Here is an 18,770-nt window from a genome sequence, read left to right on the forward strand (position 1 = left end):
AGTTTTGTGTTTAATGTCAAATTTTATAATCTAAATACATTGAAAAATGTGCTGATACATTTTTAGAGTCTTACTCTGAAACATTGCCTTATTCAAAAATCTTTTCTTCCTTGTTTCATGTCCTATTGTATGAACAGTGAAAGCATTTCTCCGTATTTTCTACAGCTGGATTTATATTATCATAGCAGACAAAGAGGTAGAAGGCACTACAGCACTACAAAATTTAGCATTCTTTGTAATGTTGCACATATTAAGGATGTTCTCAAGTTAACAATTATTCTAGGGCTGAGGATCCTTCACTAGTCTCAGTACAACATGATATGTCCATTATTTGTTTCTACTGAGCAGGTCCTTTTCCTTTTGGATAAGATTGGACTAGATGTCGATGATTATCTTAGCCCCATAGTAGCAGTGATAACTATTGCAGGTACAGAAGTAAGCAGAGGATAGATAAAAAAACAATATGGGTGCAGAAAGGGGTTTTGGCGGAAACTGTTCAAACAGTTTTGGTTGCAAGAAGTCCTGGAATGTTTCCAGATCTTTAATGCAAATGATTAGGCTGAGATAAATCACACAACTGTGATTTTTGTTTTGCATAAAGCAAATTCTTGGATAAAAATGATCAATCACATAATACAGATTTACAGAAACCGCGAATTTTTATAAAGTTTGGCAGTCAAAAAAGTTAGTATAAAGCTGACTGAAAAATCTGTGCATAAAACATAAAATACTGCAAGAAAAACATTTGTGCACAAAGTCAGATTCAAATTCAAACAAAATGAAATCCATCTAAAGCAATTAATAGTATTAAACAGAATGACCACAGAATTCATTACTCACTTGATCTCTTCCTGATTTATGTGATGTCATATGGCGTTCAAGTTGTGTTCTATATGCAAATGTGTAACTGCATAAGGAGCAACTAAAGTTATCTTCATTTTTTTCATGGCGATATTTTATGTGTTCTTTCAGAGAGGTAAAGCGTTTATACCCTCTATCACAGTAAGGGCATGTGAGTAGCTGCGAAAATGCATCTGGTGTGCCTAAATGAGAATAACAAAGTATGATTTTGTTGGTCATTATTAAAGTCACTTTCAAAATTGGCTTTTTATTTTCATCAGTTCACCTCTAGTCAGTTTATAAAGGACCAAATGGTGGTAAAACATATCTATCCATGCTGCATGACTATATTCAAGTCTCCTGTCATTTAACTCAGTTTAAAAGCATAAAATAATCTTTTGCAAATCAAATAGCAAGATTAGCGATAGTTGATGTCTGTAGATGACAGCTGAATAACTACCTGTTCCTGATCAACTTCTTATACCATTCTCTACTTTGTATTTCTTCTCTAACAGCTGAACAGATTGATTTGAACTACTATCAAACTTCCAAGCTGTTGTGAAAAAAACCACAAGAACACCTTATTGAAGAGCTGTGGTTGTGCAGAATTTAGAATGCAGTATCGCAGGCTATTTCTGCCAACTGCCAGCAGCTTGATTCTCACCAGCTCAAGTCTAATTCAGTCTTCCATCCTTCCAAGGTTGGTAAAATGAGGACCTAGATTGTTGGGGGCAATATGATGAATCTGTAAACCACTTACACTGTAAAGCACTATGAATGGTTATATAAGTTTAAGTGCTATTGCTATTATCACCAATGGTCAACATTTACTTAACATGTTACTTGCCAAGATATACTTGGGGCAAAACTCCTGCCTGATAGATCCTGGTGACAAACCCACTCTGGTTCCTGCTCCAATGCCTGGCTTGGCAGATATTTTTCTGAATAATTTAAATGCAAGGGCAACAAAACTAAAGAACTGTCAGAATCCATATCTATAGGCTCCCTTATCCTTTCCCCCCTCCTCCATTTCTTTGTCTTTGCCTTTCATCCTGACCTGAATCTCACTCTCCTCTCTTCCTGGGTTCTGCCATACTCCTAGGGGGGAGGGGGGATTGCTTGAGGGTTATTGCCTTGACTTCCTCTATCGCTATAATGTAACACTTTGCTTTCCTTCATTATTTCTCTGTGAACTTTCCCATCCCTTAATGTCAGCTAGCAAAGGGAGAGGAAGAATGGAATGCAACCTCTGGCAACTGCTTTATCTCTGTGCTCTCAGGAGAAGGTGTGAAGAGCCGCTAAAACATTGCAGCTACAATCGGAGATAGCTTGATGTTATCTCCCCTTTCTCACAGGAACATAACACCTTGGAATTGGGCCATTTGAACTGACCGGATGAACTATGGGGTGGGGTTTTGCTTGGGACACTTTTACCTATCAATCTGAGCGGGAAATCCTCAGATCCTGTCTAGTATGCCTATTATCAGCTTCTCCTAATAAAAGATCCTTTTGGAAAAAACTGCTTCCACAAGTTCTACTTTCTTGGGATGAGGTTTTGAAGTGGGCTCTGACGTTAGACAGGATCTGCAGTAACAGTCACCTGGAAGGAAGACCTTGCCGGGGGACTTTGCAAGAATATCCATGTCTGACACTGGAGCAGGGAAGGAAGAATCCACCAGAAAGGGGAAGCCCCCTTGTCGGTTGGAGCCCTGCCAACTGTCCAGCTCCGAAACGTCCTACACATTGGAAGAAGAGATAGTGGAGGTGCGTAGCCACAAACTTTGGTGGTCAATGGGAATTGGGAAAAAGGACGACTGGGAGAAAAAGGCAAGAAAAGTAACCCTCCAATGGGGTAGCCAACGGTCCATCCAGAAGTTCCCACCACTAGACGTAAAATTCTGAGGGGAACCGCGATGCCTGGGGTTTTTCCTGACCCAGGTCTTCAACTATATGGTGGAGTACGGATGGGACATCCACACTGACCGCATCCGAATCTGCATCGTAGAGGCAGCTCTGGATGGCATCGCAGCCGACTGGGTCATGGACTTGTATGATGCTGACGCCCCAGAGCTACTGAACTTCAATCAGTTCATGTTCTCCCTCAGGCGCAGATTCGAGGACCCACTGCAGACTGGAAAGCCCGCAAAAGAATAGAAACAGTAAAGCAAGGCAGACGCCTGGTAGCCGAGTATACTCAGGAGTTCAGAACCATCGCCAGCAAACTGAACTGGCCAGAAGACATCTTACTCAGTCATTTCAAAGACGGCCTCTATGATACCTGCCTCCCCCGGGGAGACTCACACTGACTGCAGGACTGGTACATCCTGGCCGAAGAAGCGGAGATCGATCTAGCCAAGAAATACCGCAGAGGGAAGCCCTGGGGAAAATTGCCACCAGAACCACCCCGCGAGGCCGTGAAACAGCAACCCACTGCCAAAAAATCCACTGGCTATTTCAGATGTGGAAAAGAAGGCACTGTGCTGCAGAATGCTGCTCGCGCACTCCACTTGAAAAGCCAGACCGGGCCCCAAACGGGGAGTCCGGAAGATCACCCACCAAACAACGGGAGCCAGCCATGAAGGGCACAGAGGCCGCCGAGTTCCCTGCCACCGCCCAACAAGGGAAGGAAACTCTGGCCTACACAGTGGGAGCATCCAATTCATCGGATGACAACTGCGAGGATGAACCCCTGGTAAGTGGATTCATCGCACCCCTCACCTGGATAGTAACCATACTAGTCCTTTCCATGCCCAAAACTGTAGAAGTTAGGGCACTGATTGACTCTGGGTGCATGTGTTGCCTTATCAGCCTGATACTAGTAGGAAACCTGGGCATTTCGGTGAGGAAGCTGAAAAAAACAATTTCCTTCGATCAACTAGATGGGTCCATAGCAGTGGGGATGCCGGCTACTCTAGTCACGTTGCCAATCCCACTCACTCTGGGAGACCACATAGAGACTATAACATTTGTGGTAATCCCGGGCATGGAATGCCCCATAATTCTGGGGATGGCATGGCTAGCAAAATGGCACTCCTGGGTGGATTTGAGGACAGTTGAGCTCAGATTCCCAAAGGGAGAATGGCCAAAGATTCCAACCCAGGGACCCCACGAGATACCTCAACTGAGAAGGCAGCAGTGGGAGAGGAAAAGGAATTGCCCGTGTTCAGTGAGAAGAGATCGGATGAACTGCCACCCCACCAACCCACCAATTGTGCAATAGAGATCAAACCCAGAGTGAAACTCCCAAAACCCAGACTGTATTCCATGAGCACCAAGGAGTTGCAAGAGATGCAAAAGTTCATAGATAAAAACCTCGAGAGGGGATTCATTCAGCCAGCATCGCCAAAAGTAGCCGCCCCGGTCCTATTCAGGGAAAAAAAGATGCTTCTCTTTGCCTCTGTGAAGTCTATAGGGCCCTGAACGCCATAAGCAAAAGCAATCTATACACTCTCCCCCTCATGAAGGACATGCTGCCCCACCTATCAAAGGGGAAGATCTTCACTAAATTAGACTTGAGGGAGGCTTACTACCGCATTAGAATCAAAGAAGGGGATGAATGGAAAACTGCTTTTAATTGCCCCGTGGGGTGCTACCAATTCAAAGTCCTACCCTTTGGACTATAAGGAACCCCAGCAGTCTTCATGCAGCTGATAAAAAATGTGCTATGGGAACACCTATACAAGGGTGTACTGGTCTAGCTGGATATTCACAGAGACTATGGAGGAGCATGTGAATCTAGTTAGAGCTGTTCTAAAGAAATTGAGAGCCGCTCACTTCTATACCAAACTATCAAACTGCAAATTTCACAAGGAAAAGATAGACTACCTAGGGTACCACATATCTTCTGAGGGCATAGAAATGGACCCCGAGAAAGTCTGAGCGGTGCTGGAATGGGCATCACCCTGCACAAGAAAACAATTACAAAACTTCCTGGGGTTCCCCAATTTCTACTGCCAGTTTATCCCCTCATTTGCCCAAATAGCTTTGCCGATTACAAACCTACTAAAAACCAGGGGAGAGGGCAACCCGAAGCCCAGACAACCGCTGAAATGGACGGTGGAATGCCAAGCCGCTTTTGAGAGACTAAAAAGACTTTTCTTGGCTGAACCCATCCTGCGGCACCCTGATCCAGACAAGCCTTTTGTAATTCAAGCAGATGCCAGTGATGTGGCTGTGGGGGCTGTATTGTTACAAGAAAATAATCAGGGGGCACTACAACCCTGTGCGTATACCTCCAGGAAATTCACTGAAATGGAACAAAGGTGGGCAGTATGGGAGAAGGAGGCATATGCAGTGAAAAAGTGGGCTCTTCTTATCTGGTGGCATTTTCTAGAAATCCCTTTCCAAGTATGGACTGACCATAAGAATCTAGAAAGCACCCAGGAAACTCACCCCTAAGCAAGCCCAAAGGTCACAGCACTTTCACCGCTTCAATTTCACTATTAAATATCTGCCGTTGGGGAGGAATTTCTTAGCCGACACAGTATCCCGCATGCCCCAATACAACAGAACCTGGCCCAGCATCACAAAACCACTCATGCCTGAAACGCAATTGGCAGCACGAGTAACTACCCAAGCACAAGCAAAGCTGAAAACACTGTTAGCCAGTCAAATGGGGATTGAATTCAGAAAAGCCCTAGAAATCGACAAATAGTTCCTAAGTCACAAAAACCTATGCACAATCACAGATGGACTACCCTGGGCAGGGGAGAAACTATACATACCCAAAAGCCAAAGATTTGCATTCATGCCGCTATGCCACAACATGAAATTGGCAGGGCATTTTGGGTTCGTGAAAACACTGCACCTAGTCAAAAGGCAATTTTGGTGGCCATCCATCAAAAAAGACATCGAAAGCTATATGGCCAGCTGCCCAACATGCACAGCAGCAAAAAGACTACAAAGGAAATCACCCGGGTTGCTGCAACCAGTAGCAACCCCCTCAGAGCCTTGGAGGGAAATCTCCATGGACTTTATAGTAGAACTACCAGAAAGCAGTGGAAACACAGTCATCTGGGTGGTAACAGATCTGTTTTCCAAACAAGTACATTTCATACCCTGCTCAAAAATCCCAACGGCAAACACTTGAGCAAAGCTGTTTGTCCAACACATTTGCATATTACACGGGGTACCTCAACACATCATATCAGACATGGGAGTGCAATTCACATCAGAGTTTTGGAAGGATTTTCTGTCCCTTTTGGGGACCACCCAGGGGCTGTCATCTAGTCATCACCCGCAAATGAATGGTAGGACGGAATGTTCGAACTCAGTACTTGAACAATATCTAAGATGCTTTATTAATTACCAGCAGACAAACTGGACAGACTTACTTCCATTTCCTGAAGTTGCTTACAATAATGCGGTTCACTCCAGCACTGGCTACACTCCATTCCAAGTAGCCACTGGACAATGTTTCAACCCCATGCTGGAACTGTCACCAACCAAGCCAGCCACCTCTTCTTTAAAGAAATGGATTGCGCAACTAAAAAACACCTGGCCAGTAGTTAGGAAAGTACTAGATGAAACCAGACAAGCGTACAAAACACAGGCAGACAAAAAAAGAATCGAGCCGAAGCCATTCACTGTAGGAGAAATGGTTTATCTGTCAATCAAATACCTAAAATCCTTGCAACCATCAAAAAAGTTAGGACCAAAATATGTGGGCCCATTCACCATCATCGAGATCATAAATCCAGTAACGGTGGAATTAAAACTCCCAAAATCACTCAGGGAAATCTACCCAATTTTAGCCTCTTAAAACGGGGGCAACAGTCACCCTTAAGACCAGCTGTTGCTCCTCCTCCCCCTCCCATTATGGTGAAGGAAGAACAACATTTTGAAATAAAAGAAATCTTAGACTCCAGAAAAAAACCACAGCTCGACCCAATATTTAGTAGCATGGAAACATCTTCCATCCTCCCAAAACGAATGGATCCACAAACGTCACATTAACATTCCAAAACTACTAAAAAAAATTCAGACAGATTACCAAACAAACCTGACTAATCTATATACATTTATCTTTGTCTCTTTACAGGTGGATCTCTCTTTTTTTAAAGGGAAGCAGGATGTCAGAACCCATATCTATAGGTTCCCTTATCCTTCCCCCCCTCCTCCATTTCTTTGTCTTTGCCTTTCATCCTGACCCGAATCTCACTCTCTTCTCTTCCTGGGTTCTGCCATACTTCTAGGAGGGAGGGGGAGTGCTTGAGGGTTATTGCCTTGACTTCCTCTATCGCTATAATGTAACACTTTGCTTTCCTTCATTATTTCTCTGTGAACTTTCCCATTCCTTAATGTCAGCTAGCAAAGGGATGGGAAGAATGGAGTGCAACCTCCGGCAACTGGTTTATCTCTGTGCTCTCAGGACAAGGTGTGAAGAGCCGCTAAAACATCGCAGCTACAACCGGAGATGGCCTGATGTTATCTCCCCTTTTCCATGAGGAATATAACACTTGGGGATTGGGCCATTTGAACTGACCGGATGAACTATGGGGTGGTGTTTTGCTTGGGACACTTTTACCTATCGATCTGAGCGGGAAATCCTCAGATCCTGTCTAGTATGCCTATTATCAGCTTCTCCTAATAAAAGATCCTTTTGGAAAAAACTGCTTCCACGAGTTCTACTTTCTTGGGACGAGGTTTTGGAGTGAGCCCTGACACACTTCACATACAGCTCCATTTTATAGTGATTTAGAATCAAAAGAGGAGAGTTTCATGGTGGGGAAAGCAAATATCATGCCTATATAATTTTCTTCTGACTCAAAAACAGTTGAATAGTATTTAACTCAATAGTGGGAAAAGATACCAGGTTAAGAAAAATATTAAGAAAATTTTTCTTTTGAAAAGTTTATATACTTAAACAACTTTCAAGTAATTTACTACAGGTAGTTCTTATATAATGGCCATATTTTAAAGCGACTGTTTGAAGTTACCATGCTGAATGAGTGGCATCTATGGCCTTTGAAATTCAACTCCTATGGTCATGAGATTGTGATCCAGATGTCTGGCAACTGACTCACACTTATGATGGTTGCTGCGCCCCATCACGTCACTACCAGTCAGTGGGAACCGGCAGGGAAGATTGCAAGTGATCTGATAAGATTGCATTCTTCCCTATCCCAGCCCTGATGTACTTGTGAAGTGCCTTGAGGGTCATCCATGCATCCTCCCCTCTCTGGCACTAGCCACTTACCTCTTGGCCTGCTTGCAAACTGCCTGGGACCTAACACCTGTTGTTAAGCCTGGGACTTAACAACAACAATTCTCATTCTAATGATGGCAATGAGGAGTGCTGGACTTTATTGTTGCTAAGCATTGTGGTCAAAATTTGCTTTATGATCATATTACTTAGCAATATTGCAGTCCCAATTACCAACTATCTGTGTTGCTCTTTTAAATATTTTTATGTAACATTACTTTCATAATACCTTATGACAATTAATTATTATTTCATTATGACATCCATATAAGTGCTGAATTTTTAGTGAAATGTACTACTGCAAATCATTAATTTTAATAATATCCAAAATATAATAGATACAGCATTTGACAAGGACTATGCCTATAATCTTATAGGTAAGAGCCAAAAGATTTGATATTGAGATGCCTAATAACCTCTCTCCTTAAAGTAACCAAGGGAAATAGGCGACTAATATTCACCAGAATATTGCCATTGATGGACGTAGTATTTTCAAAGCTAATTTCCCAAATTAAAATATCTGTCAAATATGCAATTTATTATTCGATGGAATGTAAAGCACTTTCATTGGAGCACATCAGTTAAGCAGTTGATGTAAGCAAAGAGCTAAGCACTGAAGTGAGAATGCCAATTTATGGTGGGCTTAGAGAAAAAAATCTGAAAAGTTGTGATTATTAATTTTTTATATTATACTTAATTTAACCCAAAGAATATTAAAAAGGAAGAAAATGGGAGTGGAATGGGCAGGAGTAGAGTATTCCAATAAATGTGGTGAGAATTTCGTCATTTCTTCTTCTGTCAAACTTGATTCTTGCTTTTCAGAAAACATCTTTTTCTTTTCCAGATGCTTACTGGATCATTTCCATCTGATTTTACTTCATCCAATTTTCACTAATTGAATTCCTCATCAGTTCTTTCACAGTGTTTTTTTTGTTTAAGGAAAATTTTAAGTCCTCTGGGGATTATGTGACTTCAATATTTTAGGCCTGGGTAATACAGGGTTTTTTTTTCAAAGATAGTTGCTTTTTTTTTTGCTTTTCTGGAATGAGCACTGTAATAGAAACAGTATATATTTAAAATGTGTGTGTGTATGTGTATGTGTGTGATTTGATTTATGTCTGTGTATGTTCACTTATTTTCCCAAACTTCTTTTCTGTACAGTGTCAATTATTGCTGGAACTGAAAATATGATTGCTTGTTAGATATTAGAGAGATGCAATGTACCCACAGATGGTTTATATAGCTTTAGATCACTGTTTTTCAAACTTGGTAACTTTAAAATGTGTGGCATACTGGCTGGGGAATTCTGGGGGTTGAGGTGCACACATTTTAAAATTGTTAAGTTTGAAAAACACTGCTTTAGATGCAACTTATTCAGCACTTGCTTCTAATCACACCAGTTTAGAAATTACAGACTAGCTTCTAATTATACAATTTTAAAATTTATATAAAGCCAAACAGTGCTTACCATTTTCATCCTGACCACTGGCCTCAGGTGTACGTTGCTGTTGATCCTCCTCAGGTGCTTCAGGATAGATAACTGCTGTATCTTCTTGTTGCAGAAATTCTTCAACGTTCGGGTCATGATTTTGTTCATTTTCTGCATCAGAATCACATTCATCTTTTACTAGAAACGAGGATTGATAATATTCTTTCATTATTTATATTATGTCTTTATAAACTTGGGTACTCAAATTGACTAATAAAAATTTAGGTAAAGACACAACAAAATAGTTAACATTAAGCAAGGGTGGCTGTGAGTTCTGTGTCAAAAAAGTCACGATAGGGGCCACAATAATGCAATCAAAATGCTATCCCTTATTAACATATACCTAACACGTTAACAGGGGAGAGGCTTCACTTGCATGGTTGTGGCTGCCATCTTAACTTTTTACCTCCACTGTGGATGCCCCTGATAGTTAATATGATAGCTTTTACCAACCTCAGATAAGTTTGATATGTGTAAACAATGAAATGAAAGCACAGAGGTGGATTCTGGTAATCAGTGTTAAAATTTCAGTATTTTACCAAGGTTTATTTTAACATGCTATAATTGAATATACAGGCCACTTCCATACAATCTCCATTGTATGCTCTACTTATATCATCTTAATTTTTACCTTGACATTTGAAGTGTTAATAACTACAGATGCAATAATATATTTAGAGCTCTGGATGAAATTTCTTCCTCTCCTTCCAAAAAAACTTTTATTTTTTTATCCTGAATATTCTATATTTTGCAATTATTCCATAATATTTAATAGCTCAAACAGATGAAAGGAGGGGGAAAGTCTGAGTTTAAATTCTTACTTTAGCTTTATAAACAAGACCATAGCAAAAAACAAATAAATAGAAAAACACAAAATGATTCAGTGGCGTAAATTCAGCCCAAAAAAAAAAGAGGAGGTTGAAGGAAGATCTTAGTTAATGCTGAAAACTAACTAAAATTGGTACCAAACACAGCTAGGCAAGGAAAAAGCTGCTGTATCAATTATGTATAAAAAGTATTCATACTTTCATAAAAAATGTTTCATGACCAGTTTGCCTTACTCTGAATAAGTCTTTATTTGATAACATTATTATCATCCACCAAATTTAATTAGCCATGTCAAAGTTTTACCACATCTTTCAGGAATGTGATTTAATCTGTTAAAAAAAAAAAAAAAAAAGTCAAAGTAGCACCGGGATGTAATGCATGGCAAAGGATGTGACAAAAAAAAAAAAAAGAAAATTGGTGAGAAATTATTTTAGGCTGTTCCAAAGAGTAATATTTGTCTTCAAAGTTTAGACAATATTCAGGCAAGATCTGTATAACAATTCACAATTTCATTTTGAAATGAAAGTTTCAGTATATTTTCCATTTTTAAAACATATATTTGAATTACACAGGGTTTTCCCTTCAAATTGCAAAGGGTAGAATTATTTTTAAAAATCATTTATTTGGACACAGTAAAAATTGCAAAAGAATCTAATAAAGTGGTTCCTGAGCTGATTTGATGGAATTTTTTTTTATTCTTGAAGATATCATTCAAGTGGGAAAGGAGTCCCTAGAATATGAAAAATCGACCTTTCAAAAGGAAGGCAAATTCTTTATCCCTCCATGTTTTCTAACCAGATACTAATTACCACCTTCTCTATCTCTCTTCTCCTATAACTTGTTCCTATCATCGTCCTTCTTTTTCCAGACAGTTGGACGCACTTCCAAAAACCAAAACCAAAACCAAAGTCAGAAAGCTATATTTGCCCATCATTTTATTTTGTAAAAAAGCTTATAAGGTCCATTTGGAACTCTGAGTAATTCTACTCTCTTCCTCCTACAATCCTTCCTGGATCCCTTGCCTCTAGTATCACAAAATATGGTCACTTTTAAATTTGTTACCTGAGAGCTTCTTTTACATCTTCCAAGATGTACTGTAATCTATATTTTAATATAGATGTGGTCTATATTGACTTAAATATATTTTGTTATCCTATAACTTTTCAATGCTATTTCTATTTACAGTTTTATTGCCATATATTTTAAAAGGAGAAAATGTGAAAGTTGCCAAAATAGATTTGTTGCATTTGTTTCCTTATTTTTAGAAATGGCTATTGCAAAGTTAAAATTAATCTAGCAGCTGCCATTACATCTAGAGAAATTATGGAAAGGCATTATGGTATCATAATGTAAAATGTACATTTATTTACATAGCAAATCCTTTTTAATACATGTACAAATTTGCACCATCGTAAAATAATTTCCCTTTTTTTTGGTATGGTCCTTATTTTTCATTCTTTAACCTTGTTCATTGAATTTTTAAATATACATCTAAGGCTGTGACAATAACAGGAGGTTTCAAGATGCATAGAAATTTTAAGTGATCACATGCATCAAAGACATATGTCACTTATTCCAGAGCTGCCAGTATAAAATCTTTTACTGTATAGAATAATATTTTTTCATATAATTAAAATAGGAATTGCAATATTTAAATATTATCAGTCATATCAATTGATTTTAAGTACATAGCTGAAGATAAATCTAAAACAAAAAGGGTAATTGTTACCCTTGCTGTGGCTCATCATGATCTTGCATTATAATCTTACAACAGAACCCAAATAAATTCTTTATCCATTGTTCAGCTAAGAATAACAGCTAAGAAATTGCAGAGGCACTGCAGTCAGGGGCAGGAATTGCTGTGCATAATTTATTAGTAACACTTTTAAATTGCACTATTGGGAGCCTAATCTGGTCATTTTCAGTAACAGTATATCCATAGTTTAAAACATTAAGTGCAGTGCATGTAGAAAGGTGCCAGACAGAAAAAAGGATTAGAAGGTGAACATATAGTAGTGGAAGTTATTTTCTTTTCAGGTTCTACTAACCTGAAGAATATTTTAAACACTAGAAAAAAAATTAAGGAATTTGATGACAATACCTGGACATCCAGATTCATCTATTTGAGCTTCAGGCCCCAGGGTTTCCTTTGCTTCTTTATTACCTACAACATAATAGGATACAAATGAAGAGCAATCTTTTACTTAGCTTATTTACTTGAAATAATCTGAGTCACACTAATAAATATTCATATTACTGTAATATAATATTGTTGCTTTTAATTTAATTTCTACAACCACATTGTAGAAAAATGGTACATATATATCATGTATGACAGGGGTCTCCAACCTTTTTGGATTGGTGGCCCGGTGGGAGAGGAGGAGAAGGCGCCTTAGGCACACGCAGAAGGCTATGTGCACCACACAAATGGGGCTGCGAGCATGCATGTGAGGCTCTTAGTGAGAGGCTTGTGGCACCACCACCATCAGGTTTGCAGCGATGCTACCACCAGTGCGAGGCTCACACTGTGGCCTGCAGCAATGCCATCCCAGGGCAAGGATCGCGCTTCCACTCCCGCACAAGGTTCGTGCCGCCACCTCCGTGCAAGGATCACACCGCAGCCCGCAGCAATGCCGCCCCAGTGCAAGGATCACACTGCAGTCTGCAGAGATGCTGCCCCAGTGTGAGGATCACACCACAGTGATACCGTTCCGCTGCATGGTTTGCACTGCCATGCTGTGCAAGGATCGTACCGTGGCCCACCTGCTGTTTGCCTGCACAAGGTTTGTGGCAATGCCACCACCTGCATGTGGCTCATTACTGCCAACCTGCCGCTTATAGTGCTGCCACCCCGTGCGCAATGTTCATGGCAATAATAGCGGCGCTGCCACCTCCTGCACACTTGCAGGAACAATGGCACGAAGGGGGGGTGAGCACGCGCACATTGCCCAGTTACTCATGCGGTCCAGAGGCCATGGCCTGGTAGTGGGCCGCGGCCCATAGATTGAGGACCTCTGATGTATGATATATATCATATTATATATATATATATTTCTGTATTATATATATATATATATATATATATATATATATATATATATATATAATATGAGAACATATTTTACGGAATTGCTAGAGAATAATACTGAAAAATCTTGTTTTATGTAGCTTATCTATCTCACTTCAAGAGGAATATCATGAGGAAGGCTTCTGATGAAAATCATAATAATTAGCTAAATTCACAAACTAGTATATTTTTCCCTTCCTTTGTTTTAACTATTCAGTCTCTAGCTTTTAAGTCTCTTAGAAATCCAAATGATTTGGCTTATAAATTGAATCCAATTATTTAAGTTCTGGTATTCTCTATTCTCTATCAGTACTAGTTGATAGCCCCCCTACTGAACTCTGAAGAATCATGAAAGACATCTTCATATAATGTACTACATTTTGTCAATTTGTACATTAATTGATATTAATGACTCCAGCTAGACTACATTTATCCCCTTTGTATATATATTATTGACAATGAATTTAAAAATAAATGGCTGCAAATGAGAGACTACATTGAAAACGATTCACATGTTCCATTTGCCTGGGAAAAGAAAAAAGTCTAAAAAAAACCCTGATATTGTAGGGAGATCTAGACCCTGGAATTGCTGCTAATATGACTTGGAAGGTTTCATATAAAAAATTCAAAGCTAACAAGGAATCAATAAGTAGAATAGAAGAAACAGAGTAGAAGATATATACTGAGACAAAATGAGGAAGTTCTCTCTGAGAACGGTAGATAACATATTATGCGTCCTTTTTTCTTTGGTGCTTGTTACTAATTTCCATTTGCAGTGTTTTACATTCTGCAAAATAAGTCTTTCCCCCAATATAAAGGTTTTCCTGAGATAATAAACAGATAGGGGAAAGTAGTGCTTACTTCTGAATAGCCACTAGTAAGATCTGACTGAAGGGCATAATTTTCTTATTATTCCAATATAGTTCTTACTGTGATTAAGAAACTATTATCTCAAAGAGATCATTTGCAATTGGTGACTACTTGAATGTCACCAATTTACTGGGAGTAAAAACCCTACCTAAAACATTTGATTTAAAAAAATACCTAATTATAATAACCTTCAAGGCCAATTCTTCCCAAATGCACTATTTCTAATCTTCTTATGGGGCTTCTGTACTGCTGAAAGTTGGGTAGCAGATAGAAGACAGATTACTGAAATTCTATGAATGGGGAGAATGCAGTGAGAAAACTTCACAAGGGCTGCATTTTGCCATCTTTCCTGCCACTGAAGTATTAGTTGGAAAAGGAGGGACATTTGCATGTTCAGTGAGTTCTATATTTTCACTACCAATTACTGATATTATAGTATTTGTGAATGTGTGTTGAGAAACAAATATCGAGCTGAATGATAAAAGATCCATAAAGAAAGTTTGTGCAATCAACATAAACTATAAGAGTTTGAAAGATTAAATGATAATTATACCTTCCTAGGATATAAATACCTGCACTATACTATTTCTAAGTTTATGAAGAGATACATTTCTTGATTCCTACCTTCATCTTCCCAGCAACTGTTTGTACTTCCTTCTTTTTCATTTTGTTCTGGTAATACTGCATGGTCTTTTGGCAAATCATCATCTGGCACGCTATTATCACAATCTGTTCCATCTACTACACTTTCTTCTTCAACAATATGCAATTTGTCTTCATCATCCGAATCTGAATTTGTTTCTACAACATTATTGTAACTGGTAACTGCAGAGATACAAGGAGAAAAGATCAATGCATCTACAGTTGTTTAGGAATGATTCATTGCTAATAAAAATACTGATAGTAAGGTGTAACTACTGTACCGAATCCAGCCCTCATTTCTAAATACATAGAAACGTACTATAATTCTCATTGAGGCAAGTAAATAAAGTATAATCTTCCTTCATGTGTAATGTACAGTAGTTCAACATCTTACAGGTCCAGTAAATAAATAAATAAATAACTTTGTCATTTTGTCTATAGAAGAGAACATTCATTCAGACATAACTCCATACCAGCTATCTTCTTGGAGAGAATTTGGGAAAATTCTTATAATCTGTCCTTTATTAATAAATGCTCCTTATAAGTTCATAACTTGCTACTTGAACTCCAGGAAATAGTATTTGTTTAATCAACTAGAAAAACTAAAATACACTCAATTTTGTTGCAAGTCTGGCAACATCATTCTAGGGTTTGATTTTTAAATTTTTTTTTTTTAATGACTGTTTACTCAGTACATTCTGGGCAGTTTACCAAGCAGTTAAACATAAACATAGGCATCCCAGACTAAAAACTATACAGTAATAGAATAGAATAGTAATAGAAATACACCAGCTCCTCCACTCAAAGCCTGGGATTTGACTGCATCACTAACCAAGGAAACGTCTACTTGGTAGCATTGATTATATTAGTTAGTTTGGTAATGAAATGTCTGCAAGAAAACTACTAAGCTCAGAGACCACCAAGAACAACACAAGTCAATCCCAGCTATAAATATTCTCTTCTATCAAAACTGTCATCTATTCATTTTCTAATGTATTCTACGTTATGCTACAATCTCTCAGCAATGTTCCACCGTACAGGGGTTCCTTGGTTCTCAACTGAAAAATTTGGTACTCAATGCACTTTGATGTGAAAATTTTATCCTGGTATTCATTGTATGGTACTTAAAGCAAAAACTAAAATTTGTCATGTTGGTGACTACATTATTCTTTATGGGGAAAATTGTTTTGTACTCATCATTTTTGGTACTCATTGTGCCTCTTGAAACCAATTAATGAGTACCAGGGTACCACTGTATTTTATATTGGCTAATATATTGGTCAATGTCTACATAACAGCAAATACAGGTATCAATTCTCAATTGGAAATAGTGAGTGATATTTCAATTCCCGTCGATATTCTGCAATTGATTTCAAAGTATTTTTCTTTAGAAAAGAAAGCTGAGTTTCTAATTTCATTGGAAACAACTGAACTAGAATTATTACAATATTTAACATCATTTCTTATTGATTAAACAATAGCCAATTTTTATTATCACAGCATGTAATTTTATACATCTCTAAGAACACATGTATCAATCTGTAACTTCAGTGTTAATAATAAAGATCGCCATCTGTCATCTCTCCCTTTATCATTCAGCTCCCTCTCTATTCCCCTTCTCAGCAGCCAGATACATACATCATATTCCTTTCTTGCAATTATATTCAAACATCTGATGAGGTGAATTCAGAAAACTTATGCAAGAATAATCAGAATTTTAAATACCACATCACTTTGTTTTTACCCGCCTGAAGTACTCACATCACTACCAGACAGTGAAAACTTGAATCTCTCCGCCTCTTCCTCACTACAAACAGCCTCTTTCTCCTGCTTACAAGTAAGGTTGTGAACAATTTAACAATGCAGGTTAAACCTGGTATCCCAATTACTTTATTAAAACAAATAAAGTAAAAGGTAAAGGTTTCCCTGTCCAGATGTTCAATTCTAGGGTGCAGTGCTCATCTCTGTTTCTTAGCCAAGGGAACCAGCATTGTACGAAGACATTTTACATGGACTTACAACTAGCCTGGCTATATGCCAAAGGCATGAGGAATGCTGTTACCTTACCACTGGAGTGGTACCTATTTATCTACTTGCATTTGCATGCTTTTAAACTGCTAGGTGGGCAAGAATGGGAGCTCACCCCATTGCATAGCACTTAGGTCTCGAACACGGCAAGCTCAGAGTCTTTAACTATTGAGCCATCACACACACTCCATAAAAAAAATACTGGCAAGATTTCTACTGTGGTATCAATGATATAACTGTCACTAATATTTTCAGCTCTATTTGTCTTTACTATTGGTTATACAAATGTTGAATGTCTGGATGTGAAAATGAGTTGGATGCAAACTGTAGAAGCTGAATTTTGAGAAGACAGAAAAACTATGAATAGATGTTCTTATTAGTTCTTTGAAACTGCTGAGCATATCATTAATCTCAAACTATAGTACAGATCTCTTATCAGTTTTGACAATTTTGCTTACTGATCCATACCTAGTGGCAGCTTGGTTATAGTCAGATATTTGTCTGTTTGGACTGTGTGAGGGCCACTTGTAAAGATACTAGAGGTAGAGAAATGCAAAACTCAATCTAAGGGTTAGCTAAGTGAAACTTAACAGGCAGCAGTGGACAATTACTAACTATCTAGCAACCATACAGTTATTAAACTTCAACTCCCAGGATGCTTTGAGTCAACCAGCAATAGAAGTGCATTATGTATGCATACAGTAAAAGGCCTTTTCTGTGGTGGATCTCAAATGGAATACACTGTACTCTTTAAGGAATTTGGACAGGCAATTTCATAGCAATCTTTTCAATACTGGGTCAAAATACTGGATCAAAATATTTTTAATTGCCTGGTTTGAAGTATTGAAGTTGAGTTGCTGTTTGTTGTTTTTAAAAATAGTTGAAGTAAGGCAGAGAAACTCCCCCCTTCCTTAAGCATTCATCTATTCCATCCATCAACTGCACTCACATGTATTCAAGCCGGTGTTCCAGCTGCTGGCTAATTAAGCCACACCCTGGTATTTGTAAGCACCTGCTGAATTCAGAGGTAGCCTCATTCCACCTGTTCTTTAAGCTTACAAAGCAAAAGCTAAGTTAAAGGGGGAAAGGGGGTATGTGTAGTAGGAAAGGTAAAAGCAAGCAGTCTACAGAGGAAGAAGTGGAAGCAACATTTGGCAGAGATTACAAGTGGGCAAGAGGACTTTCATTCAACTGCCAGGACAACAATCTATGGTGACCAACATATCTTGGCAGCAGTCCTATTTGGAGCTTTGCTTGGAGGAACAACCACACTTGAAACAGTACCTCATCCCAATTGGTGTAAGAATGTTGGGGGGGGGGAAAGGCAAAGGTTGTATGTTACTTTAAAACTTTGAAACTTTTGTTTGAATGGAGTATTAACAGGCTTGGTATTAAAGTATTAGTATTAAAGTGGCAATAGCAACTTGAAAAATCTAGAAAGGTGAAGCTAAGCCAAAGTGAAAGTCTGTGGTAGGGAAGAAGTGTGTTGCAATAAAGTACTATGTATAGATTTGCTACACTGTGGCATGTTCATTCCTTGTAAAGCAAAGAACCCTCATACTAAGCTTTTTATTTATTTAAAGCATTTCTATGGTCTCCTAATTTGAACAACATAACTTTGGGTGGTGCAGAAAAACAATTAAATAAAAATACAAAGAAAAACAAAAAGACAAACAAATACAAATAAAACAATTAACTGGTCCTCAAAAACTCAAATGTAATATTCTACCAGAGGGAACTGTACATATCCTAACCCAAGTAAAACATGTGTAATGTCTTTAATTATAAATATATTTCTCAGA

General features: G+C 38.5%; 1 protein-coding gene across 7 annotated transcripts in view; it reads right to left on the reverse strand.

The window, feature by feature from the left end:
- The window catches only part of ZEB1 (zinc finger E-box binding homeobox 1), a 107,110-nt gene that overhangs the window by 17,593 nt on the left and 70,747 nt on the right, over window positions 1-18,770 (reverse strand). For 3 of the 7 annotated variants that reach the window (XM_039344100.1, XM_039344102.1, XM_039344107.1), the window contains exons 2-5: window positions 14,923-15,123; window positions 12,463-12,525; window positions 9,513-9,671; window positions 841-1,043 (exon numbers count right to left, since the gene is read on the reverse strand). In XM_039344100.1, coding sequence (XP_039200034.1) covers window positions 841-1,043; window positions 9,513-9,671; window positions 12,463-12,525; window positions 14,923-15,123 — 626 coding nt within the window. Of the gene's footprint in view, window positions 1-840; window positions 1,044-9,512; window positions 9,672-12,462; window positions 12,526-14,922; window positions 15,124-18,770 lie in introns of those variants that run through there. The other 4 variants (XM_039344101.1, XM_039344104.1, XM_039344103.1 and 1 more) reach the window with 4 other exon arrangements.

This window comes from Crotalus tigris, unplaced genomic scaffold (assembly GCF_016545835.1).
Source record: "Crotalus tigris isolate CLP2741 ecotype Arizona unplaced genomic scaffold, ASM1654583v1 scf7180000017890.1996003, whole genome shotgun sequence".
NCBI lineage: Eukaryota > Metazoa > Chordata > Lepidosauria > Squamata > Viperidae > Crotalus > Crotalus tigris.